At 40.0% G+C, this 11,324-nt stretch overlaps 1 protein-coding gene across 3 annotated transcripts in view; it reads right to left on the reverse strand.

Annotated features, from left to right (window-relative positions):
- CFAP206 (cilia and flagella associated protein 206) overlaps window positions 1–6,703 on the reverse strand; it is a 43,642-nt gene extending 36,939 nt beyond the window's left edge. For all 3 annotated transcript variants that reach the window (XM_013966494.2, XM_005684701.3, XM_005684700.3), the window contains exons 1-4: window positions 6,392–6,703; window positions 4,215–4,323; window positions 3,475–3,558; window positions 607–697 (exon numbers count right to left, since the gene is read on the reverse strand). In XM_013966494.2, coding sequence (XP_013821948.1) covers window positions 607–697; window positions 3,475–3,558; window positions 4,215–4,322 — 283 coding nt within the window. In that variant the 5' untranslated portion in view covers window position 4,323; window positions 6,392–6,703. The remainder of the gene's footprint in view (window positions 1–606; window positions 698–3,474; window positions 3,559–4,214; window positions 4,324–6,391) is intronic.

Raw genomic sequence — 11,324 nt, forward strand, 5'->3', positions numbered from 1 at the left:
CCTAAAATGTCATTATTATTAATCAAAAAAGCAAGATACATGATTTTACACATATAGCATAACTAAAAGTTTAATACATAGAGGGAAAAAAGACAATTAAAATAACCAAATGGTTAATAATTATATCATTACAGTCAGCAGAGGCAATCTTTATTTTCCTTTTTATCTTATTTCCAAGTTATCTTGGATGTATGTAATAAACGATTTACATACAAAATATGTTCTGAGCTTATATTTCCCATCATTAACTTTATTTTTAGGTAAGCTATTTAATTTAGGAAAGCATTATGAGATAATAATATAAACCAGGAACCACAAAATCAGCAAATTAAAATTTATAACTTCAGTGGGCTGGCTGCTTTACTATATTATGTATTAGTCATATAACAGTTAAAGCACAATAGACTCAGAAACTTTTGACACTCATTAAGGCCAGTGGTCTCATTTAGCATCTCCAATATTATTACATTCTTCAAAGTTGGAAAAAATTTCAAAAGACAGACAAAAAAGTTAAATTGTTCTTCATCAACCAAATGAAGCCCTATAACCTGAAATACAATATGAATCTTCTTTTAAAGGGTATCAATATAGGTAGATAGACATTACCTCGACTTGTATAATTCATATCAAAATAGACTTGCATCTTAATGGTGTCCAGGGAAGGATTTTTACTGTCCAATAGCCGATTCACACAAAGCTAAAAGAGAATATCCCATAAATTCTTCTAGTTATATTTTCTGAAGCAATTAGAAGTATTTTCCAATGTTATTTTTAAAATCAAAGAGAAACATCAAAGCAATAGCTTCTGATATTTATCTACCAATAAGCCCTTTTATTTCTTTTTCCTCAGAACTTCATGCTTTATAGATAATTTAACCAATAACATTTATTAAGTAATAAGCGATTTCCCCTGAGTCAGCCAATATTACCATACCCAGGTGGCTAATAGTCTAGTTGGAGGCAAGGACCTCGACAAGATTAGTCTCTGAATGTGGGTGGACATTGCATGAAGCTTATGCTCATGTCTGGAGCTCTTCTTGAGTTCCTCATTACCATTTATTTGAACCTTCATGCTCCTTTTTTTTTAGCTGATGCTGGAGGTCATGTCCATTTTATAAGAAGCTGCTGTGGCTACCATCCTCTGCTCACGGACAATCTCTGACCCTGCCTTCTGTTTCAAAATTTCTTCCTCTGGTCCATTTTCTCCTGTCTGCCCTCCCCTGCCCCTTCCCCCCACCGACACACACGTAGATAGCTTATCCTCCTTCTCTGTTTTGCCTTTTTATGATAGACAGTTAACCTGAATTTTTTTTTTCTCCTCTCTTCTCCATCCCCCAACCCCACTCTTCCCTATCTCATGTTAGACTTTATGTCTGTACCTGGCAGGCACATCAACAGCTTCCCTCAGCCCACCGCCCAGGGCACCAACACTGCTTTCCTGGGAGAAGGGAGAGGAGAAAGCAGGAGTGAAGATGGGACACCTGGACTGCTCCAGGTGGAGAGGTGCCGGTCTAAGCACAGACTTTACAAATGCAAAACTTAGCTCATCCACATGGTTCTTAATTGAGAAAAAAGGAAACACACTTTTTATCACTTGAATTATGATATAAATTGACAGTTAATGTCCCTGTCACATTAAAAGTACAGTGAGCATAGGGAACTATATTCAATATCCTGGGATAAACCATAATGGAAAAGAATATAAAAAAGAATTTATATATGCGTGTATAACTGATTCACTTTGCTGTGCAGTGGAAATTAACGCAATATTGTAAATCAACTACACTTCAATAAGAAAAATAAGATTCAAAAAATATATCAAACTCTTGCCAACTTAGTTGAGTTGGCGGGGTGGGGGGGAAATTGCTTCTTGAGCCATGAAAAGGAGAAAAACACTTTCTGCCCCTCCTTGGTTCTTCTCCACGGCTTTCCAACAAAATTTCTGACTGACCATTAGTCATTTCCCCTATTGCTAAGAACAGGCTTTACAGCACATTCTCAGTTTCAGAACAAAAAGACCCAGCTCTCAGCTGCCATAGAGAATCATGGAGTTTCTTCTGCACGGTTATCCTAACAAAATATTCCCTAGTTTCAAGCTTCCAAGCTCTTCTTGACCCTCTAACATCTGCAGACAGATCTGTGTTTCACTATGCAAATTGCTGGCTGAGAGAGAAGATAGAGATGATGAAAATTTTCTCTGCCATTTGTTTGAGCTCAGAAAATATCCACATACGAGTTTGGGAAAGCTTGTTTCAAGTCTTTTGTGTGAAGGAGGGAATTCAAATCATTAAGCCCAGGGGAAAAAATAATGTTGAAATTTTAGGAAATCCATTCACAAATATTTAGAAAATAAATGTTTAAGCATCTAAACCCAGTGAGTCAAACTTAAAACATATGGAAAAATTAATAGTATCTAAAATTCCTGCCTTCTTTAGTTCTTACAACTGCTTTTCAGGCACATTTACTTGATTTCTTTTTTTCTTTCTTTTATAGTAGATCCTTTATGGTTAGCTCTTCATCTGTTTTAAATACAGCAGTGTATAGATGCCAATCTCAAATTCCCAAACTATCCTACGAATCATTTTGCTCTTGGGTTCAATTTTCCTTTTAGAAAACACAAATTCTGTTGAATCAAAAATTATATGAATATGAATTTGTATATAACTTAACTGTATATAAGTCAGTTAATTTTCTCAATGTCTCATTAGATGAATAAGATGTCTCTAAAATACTGCGGCAGACACTGCTACCTGCCAGCATCCATACCCCTCCTTCTCACTAACAAAGCCTCAATCTGGATTAAGGCAGAGATTTTCTTTCAGCTAAAAAAGGAAAGAGGAAAACAATCAATATCCTAGGCTCACTTGAAATACCATTCTATTCAATAAATGCAAGGGCTTCCCAGGAGGCTCAGTGATAAAGAATCCACCTGCCAATGCAGGAGACACAGGAGATACGGTTCAGTCCCTGGGTTGGGAAGGTCCCCTAGAGAAGGAAATGACAGCCCACTCCAGTATTCTTGCCTGGAAAATTCCACAGACAGAGGAGCCTGGTAGGCCACAGCGCATGGGCTGGCAAAGAGTCAGACACGACTGACCATGCAAGCAGGCCACAAATGGAAAGAGATGTGAGGGATTCTGGGAAAGCCCATTATTTTCCAAAAACAAAGTGACAGATCCAATTGCACACACGTTGACCTTTGTCCTCTCACCTTATACCTGCTCAAAGGTGGAAGAGCTTTCTTGTGACCCTGGGGTGAAAACACATGCATGATAGTGACCTAGGAAGTCAGGAAAAACAACCTATGAACCTCTAGACATCATTCTATGAGAAAAAATTTAATCTCTCATTTGTTTGCACCACTGTTTGGTGGGGTTTTGTTTCATGGAGCTGAAGGCACTATTGAGCAACACAAATCAAATATTTAGAATTGTGAGCAAATCATTCAAAATTTGAGAAATGTTGGATAATCACCTTCACCAGTTTCTGCACATCACTTTTTGTGAGCGTTCTATCCGTGTTAAAGCCATTACTCGGGTCCAGAACAACAGCTTTCACCTGAGAGTAGGAAAAAGTCCATTACATTTATTTCATATTACTACAACATTAGTTTAATATTTTTCCATTTTTTAAATAACTCCCTCTTGATTACCCAGGGGTGGATCATTCAGCTGAGTTTCTTACAACCCAGTTCCTCAGCATCTTCATCAGAAACTGGAGAAAGGGAGCAATTTTACCTTGGGAAACTAATTTGAATATTTTTACCATATTTTTATTGTGTATTATTATACCAAAAGCAAGAACAGAGAGATATCAAGGAAATGAGTAATTTTTACAGCAGTGAACAACACATGTTAAAAAGAAAAAAACTTACAACACAGGAAAAACATTATTGATGTTTCTAAGATTCTTTGAGATCTTCTAGATCAGTCTCTTAAATCTAGAACTAACATGCTTTATAGACTTAAAAAACAAACAAACAGTATTTTTGCCTGGAAAAATCCCATGGACAGAGGAGCCTCGCAGGCTACAGTCCATGCAGTTGCAAAGAGTTGGACGTGACTGAGCACACACAGACACAATTTGTCTACCAATCGCCATAGGTTTTCAATGCAACGAGTTAAGAGAACATCACAGAATTCTAAGAGCAAGATAGGCACTGCTGAAAAAAATTTTTTAATAAAGCAGTAATTCACAAAAATATTTATTCTTACCATAAAAGCAACCAGAGTTTCAGGAACAATCTCTCCATGGGCTGCACATTCTTGTCCTATTTCTCTAATGATATTCTTTATAACACTTTCAGCTTGAGTGGGAGGCATTCTAAATAAAAAGATTTTTTTAATTGTATTTATATATTATTTTTTCCTTTTGAGATTTCACCACTAATATATGTGTAAAGAGTCATATTATTTATTTACTTAATAATATTTACTAGTATATAGGCCCCTCTTGTTTTTCATTAGTTGGTTTCATATTTATAAAAATGAAGGACTAATGATAACAGTGAGAGCAATTGGGATTTAATGACTGAAACATTTCCTCTTTATTTAAATGATGGTGGTCATCAAAAGTACCCCTATAGCATGATTTTTTTAATTAAAAAAAAATGTTAAACAGTATTAGAGATGGAGGATGGGCGTAGGAGTAGAATTAGTGAGAAATTCCACTATGTAGGTGGCAAAGTCAGCTTGAAACAGGACATGCTTATTTCATCATTCACTAAATGACCTTTCATAATTATCAGAAACTCTTGGAACACAATTCTTGCTCGAATCATCAAAATTCTATTTCTTGCACATCCAAGTGAAGGTTTATACTCTTGATTAAAAGCATAAAAGCAAAAAAAAAAAGCAAAACATATAACGAGTCATGGATCACGGGGAAAAAAAAAGAACTCCTGGTGAAAAGGTGGTAGGTTTTAATAGTGATCAGGTTTTCCGATCTAAGCACAGGGGAAATTAGCATGCAGAGAATAACAAAGGCAATCCCAGGTAGGTAAAGATCACTTTCAGCATATTAGGGTTCAGGTAAGGTTAACAACACCTGGCATCTAGTCCAGGAGAACCAGAGAGCCTGGTTTCCATTGTGCCCCGTTTTCTAGCTGAAACCTTGGCCATTTCTCTAACTTCTCTTTGAAGTGATTTTCTCATCTGAAAAGTATAAATCCGACTACTACTCTCTCTGGAGCTGTCCTGAGGACTGAGTTCTATATCAATTCAGTTCAGTTCAGTCGCTCAGTCATGTCCGATTCTTTGCGGCCCCATGGACTGCAGCATGCCAGGCCTCCCTGTCCATCACTAACTCCCGGAGTTTACTCAAACTCATGTCCATTGAGTCGGTGATGCCATCCAACCATCTCATCCTCTGGCCTCCCCTTTTCCTCCTGCCTTCAATCTTTCCCAGCATCAGGGTCTTTTCATCAGGTGGCCAAAGTATTGGAGTTTCAGCTTCAACATCAGTCCTTCCAATGGATATTCAGGGTTGATTTCCCTCAGGATTGATTGGTTTGATTTCCTTTCAGTCCAAGGAACTCTCAAGAACCTTCGCCAACACCACATTTCAAAAGCATCAATTCTTCGGCGCTTAGCTTTCTTTATAGTCCAACTCTCACATCCATACATGACTACTGGAAAAACCATAGCTTTGACTAGACAGACCTTTGCTGGCAAAGTAATGTCTCTGCTTTTCAATATGCTGTCTAGATTGGTCATTGTTTTTCTCCCAAGGAGCAAGCATCTTTTAATTTCATGGCTACAGTCACCATCTGCAGTGATTTTGGAGCCCAAGAATATAAAGTCTGTCACTGTTTCCATTGTTTCCCCATCTATTTGCCATGAAGTGAGGGGACCAGATGCCAAGATCTTAGTTTTCTGAATGTTGAGTTTTAAACTAACTTTTTCACTCTCCTCTCTCACTTTCATCAAGAGGTTCTTTAGTTCCTCTTCACTTTCCGCCATTAGGGTGGTGTCATTTGTGTATCTGTGGTTATTGATATTTCTCCCAGCAATCCTGATTCCAGCTTGTGCTTTATCCAGCCAGGCATTTCGCAAGATGTACTCCGCATATACGTTAAATAAGCAGGGTGACAATATACAGCCTTGACGTACTCCTTTCCCAGTCTATATACTTAGTGGTTAACATAGCGTTGGCAGAAAGTAAGAGCATCAAACAGCAGCTGGTAACTAACAAACGCCTGCTCAATGAATATAAGCCGCGCGTGTGCGCGTGCGCCGTCGGGCACCTGGCACAGGTCTCTCCCGGTTCTCCTCAGTCCCCGCCCCCCGACCCTCCCCACACCCACCGCTTGAGCCTAAACCTCCCGAGTTCCGGCCGGCGGGGCAGCGAGCGGTGCCGAACAGCGGTGAGCAGCACGGGTTAGCGATCTGACCTGGGGACCTGTGAGCCTCCGACCGGAAGCGACAGCTCTTTACGCTCAGCGGCGGGGCCTGAAGAGTCCTTACTGTCAGTTTCGCCTGAACCAGTTTAGACGACATGCTCCCGCAGCCCAGGCTCCGTCCGCTGACCCATGCTCGCCTCCTCGCGAGGTACACTCCGGGATCAAGGGCGCGGAGCCCGGGCTGGGCTGACCTTGGCGGTAGTGAAGAGCCTGAGCCGGGTCTACCCAATTCTTCCCTGGGGCTTTCACGGCAGCCCGGAACTCTCGGCGTAACCATGGAGACCAAACTCTAGGGCCCGAAAGGGGCGGGACCTGGGCGCGGGTAGAGCCAAGGTGGGGAGGCGTGGCTGGGTCCAAAAGAGCCTTTACTGGAAGGGATGGGCGAGGATAACTTAAAAAAAAAAAAAAAAGACGAGATATAGAGAGACCCAAAGCCCAGACAGAAGAAGACAGGTTCACTACACCTCAGTGAGCTAAAGGATGTCAAAAACTAGATTTCTTAAACAACCGTATTAACTTAGCAGCGTGGAAACCTATGCAGTGTTAAAAAAAAAAAAAAAAGGAGATATGGGCAAATTCTCTGCAAGTATCAGTAGACTCATGATTAAGAATCTCTAATGCATCTGAACAGTATTTATATGGATGTTCACTTTATAACTATTCAATGGTGCATATGTTACATTAACCTTTTCTGTATATATCTCATAATAAAAAGTAAAGAAAAGGCACAATAATGGAGAATTCTCCATTTTGGGTTATGCTTTTGGGCTATATAGATCATTAAAATAGAGCTGCATCCTGGTTTCCAGAAATCCTCAAAGTTAAAATAAAAATTCAGATCTCGTGCTTTTCACCTATCTCACTCATGTTCTCTATTATTATCCATGCACTATGCAACAGTTGGCTTTTTTTTTTCAAAACACAAACCATCATGTTAGTCTATGTAATATGTGTGGTTTACCAGTTTTGAAATGGAGGAAGCCATAGTCTAAGAATTAGCTGACAATTTACTTTTCCAGTTTAACCTTCCTTCTCCACAGAAATGCTTGATGATGGAGTGGGTAGCTGAATTTTCAGAGTAATGATGAAAAAGAAACCATTGCCCAAGGAAGACAATGCAAATCATTCTTACTGAAGTTTCCCTTAGAAAAAGCATTAACTATTCTTAGTCTGCTTTCCCACATCCTTTCAGTCAAGATTCACAAGATCATTTCTTAATCATCTTCCTTAGAGAGATTCCTCTTTAGAGTTAGTTACATGAGCACAGATATGAAGAGCCAGAAAAAAAGCAAAATTTGAGTTTCCTGACACAAAAACAGCAAGCTTCTTAAGTTCATTAGTGTGCATGCATGCTAAGTTGCTTCAGTTGTGTCTGACTCTGTATGACCCTATGGACTGTAGCCTGTTAGGCTCCTCTGTCCATGGGATTCTCCAGGCAAGAATACTGAAGTGGATTGCTATACACTTCTCCAGGTGATCCTCCCAACCCAGGGATCAAACCCATGTCTCTTACATCTCCTGCAATGGCAGAAAGGTTCTTTACCACTAGCACCACCTGGGAAGCCCAAGTTCATTAGACTTACCCCTAAAAATTGGCCTTTCTTTATGGTTGTCAATTACCTTTAAAGGTGAGATGAAGGATGAGCAAAAGCATTACTTATTGGTTTCCCATCTTTTTCTCCATCACATGCCTCAGCCCTCGGGGAAACAGCAAAGCTTAGGGTCAGATTTTCATAACCTAGGTGGGGGTGGGGCTAGGGGGTGACTTGAAACACTTACTGCAGCTCCCCAAGCATGGGGTCCTGTTCTTTCAAGTGTTACAAGAGAAATGAAATTACAAGAACACAAAATGAGAAAAATTAAATCAGCAAATTCTGTTACAATCAAAACCAAACCTCTAAAAAAGGGTGGAGGCTAGTGGTTCTTTCTTAAATGTATTTTCCCCTCAAACGAGGTAAATTTCATATACATAGTCCTAATGAATAAAACAGGATCTAAAGCATAAAACCCTTTACATTATAGCCTCTGTGACAGTGATTCTCAACACTAGAGAGTAAGAAATAGCGTATCAGAAACTCCTTGGGAGTCCCCGGTGATGAATTCTGAGATCTATTTACCTACTTTGTATATGCAGATAATGTTACTAGATAGCTTTTTAAAGGGTGAGTTTCTCCCTGCCTTTCACCCATTCACTCCCACACTCATCTCCTCAATCCTTAAATTAACAAGCCAGTCTTCATTATTGTCTCTTGAATCAATTCAAGTCTCTCCATTCCCATTTCTGAACTAATTAAAGCAACTACTTTTTCTTTGTTTTTTTGGCCTGGACTACAACAACAGCCAACTAAATGAGCTCCCCTCTCCAGCCAGAGACCCCTCCAAATCCTTGCCTATCCCCAAATGATACTTAAACAATGAAAATCTGATCAAGTCGTTTCCCTGCCTAAAAGCGTATGAAGGCTTCTCAGTAGCTTTGGGGCAAAGTGCAAACTTCTTGGCGTGGCATATAAGACACCCACGACCTGCTCTCAGCTCACCCACCCAACATCAGCTCTCACAACTACTTCCCCCGGCTCCAGACCACACTCTTTCTGCTCACTGGCCATGCTGCATTATTCACTAGCCTCCAGATCTCTGCAGAGGTCACTTCCTCTATCTGAATGTCCTTCTTCCCTCTTCATCTGGTTAATTCCTCCATGTTGTCAGAAGCCATGTCTCCTATGAGACTTTCTTTGACCTGTCAATTGGGGTTAGGGTCCTAAACCTTCACCTTCATCTGATTCCAAAATATTTCCACCTACCCCAAGAAGAATGTCCACAGTCACTAAGCAGTCACTCCCCATGCCTGTCCCCCAGTACATACACCCAACAGGGTTCTCAGTACTCTCAGGGAGTCTGTTTTCTTTTCTGTCCCCCAACTAGACCACAAACTCCTTGAAGGCAGGGAACATATTCTGCAGAATCCCCAGCACCTAAGAACAGCCTGGGACATAAGAGTCGTGCAAGACAGTCTGGGTTAGGGACGTGAGTTTAGCAGTGGGAGAGTGAAAAAAAAAAAAGAGAGAGAGAGAAATTTTAGATTCTTTACTGTCTTTACTGAAAAGTTAGGGTGATTTTGGAGGGAGTTATAATTGTGGAGGGAAAAAAGGAGGCATTTAAATGACAGATTTTCAGAAGATCTTCCTCTGACTCCACTTTTGACTCTCGTGCTTTAGAATCTCCTACCCACCTCTAAGCACCCTTTTCTGTGTCCCCAGGAAGAAAGGTTGCTCTCAGGTTTGCTCCTTTTGACCATGCCTCAAACTAGAGTCTACGGTTTCCAGTGGTGCCTGGGTTTTAGAAGGGTGGGACCTCTAGGCTTACAGGTTTCTTGGAATAGCAGGTGCTGGAGGTGGGGATGGTACCTGGTGATTGGGATCCAGACTGATTTCATCTTTGTGCTTCTCTTCCTCTGTGAAGGACAATATGGCTTATTGGCTCCCAAGGACAAACTTTAATTTGGTAAAGTCTTAACTCTTATTTAAAAAAAATTTTTTTCAGGATCACAGACATAGAAAATAAACTTATGGTTACCAAAGGGAAAAGGAATAAATTAGGAGTTTGGGATTAATAGATACATGCTACTATATATTAAATAGGGAAACAACTGGGACCTACTGTATAGCACAGGCAACTATATCCAATATCTTGTAATAACCTACAGTGGAAAAGAATCTGAAAAAGAACAATCTGTACAACTCCCTTTCCTGTATACCTGAAACTAACCCAACTATAAGTCAACTATACTTTAATCTTTAAAAATGAAATGATTTTTTTCTCAGTTATCAAAGAATTCACCTTACTCTGTAGTCCGTGAGTCTTCATTTTTTTGAGGAGGAATTTTTTTGACCAGTTTGCTGAAATTATAATAGAGCTGCACTCCACTTTCAGGAATGATTTTGTTGTGGCTAGATAATGGTCAAAGATTCCATCAGTTTATTTTAATATAGTTGTTCCTCCAATGGTGAGCTCTGGACTGCCAGTCCCTCCTGGCTCACTACAAGAAGGAAGACAGTAACAATTCAGCCTGACGCATTCCAAGCTCATTATCTCTAACATGATCCAACTCATTATCTCTAATATGAATCTTCTCTCAAAACCCATCCCACTCGACATTCTTTATTGGGATGAATTGTCAGTAATTAGTAGCAGACACAATGACTGAAGAAAGACTGAAGCAGCCCAAACCTGCTTCAGATAATTCTCCTCTCTCTCCATCACCCTTCACATGCAGACTTGTCACCAAGCCAGGCTCTTCTTCCTTCTGACCATGTCTAAAGTCCATTCCCTTCCCTAATTACTTCCCTAGTTACTGTTTTCTGAGGGCTTTTAAATGTTTCTTCTGCTTCTTGTCTGCAGCCCCTCCTAAATGCAAAGCTGATCAAATAATTTCCTATGTGCAAATCTTTGAAGACTTCCCACTACCTACAAGAAAACAGTCAGTCCTACTAGAATGAGATATAAGTTCTTCCCGGATATGACCTCTTGTCTCTCTGCCTGCACTGTCTAATATGGTAGCCATCAACCACAAGAATCTATTTCAATTAGTCAAAATTACATGAAATTTAAAACTTAATTCCTCAGTTGCATGAGCCACATTCAGTTAGTGGCTACCATATTTGACAGTGAAGATAATATAATTTTTCCATCATTGCAGAAAGTTCTACTGGGCACTTATGCCTGCTGTTGTTGTTTAGTCACTAAGTCATATCCGACTCTTTTGTGACCCCATGGACTGTAGCCTGCCAGGCTTTTCTGTCCATAGGATTTCCCAGGCAAGAAAACTAGAACAAGTTGTCATTTTCTCTCCAGGGGATCTTCCCAACCCAGGGATTGAGCCCTCATCTCCTCCCTTGGCAAGCACATTCTTTACCACTGAGCCGTA

This window comes from Capra hircus, chromosome 9 (assembly GCF_001704415.2).
Source record: "Capra hircus breed San Clemente chromosome 9, ASM170441v1, whole genome shotgun sequence".
Lineage (NCBI taxonomy): Eukaryota > Metazoa > Chordata > Mammalia > Artiodactyla > Bovidae > Capra > Capra hircus.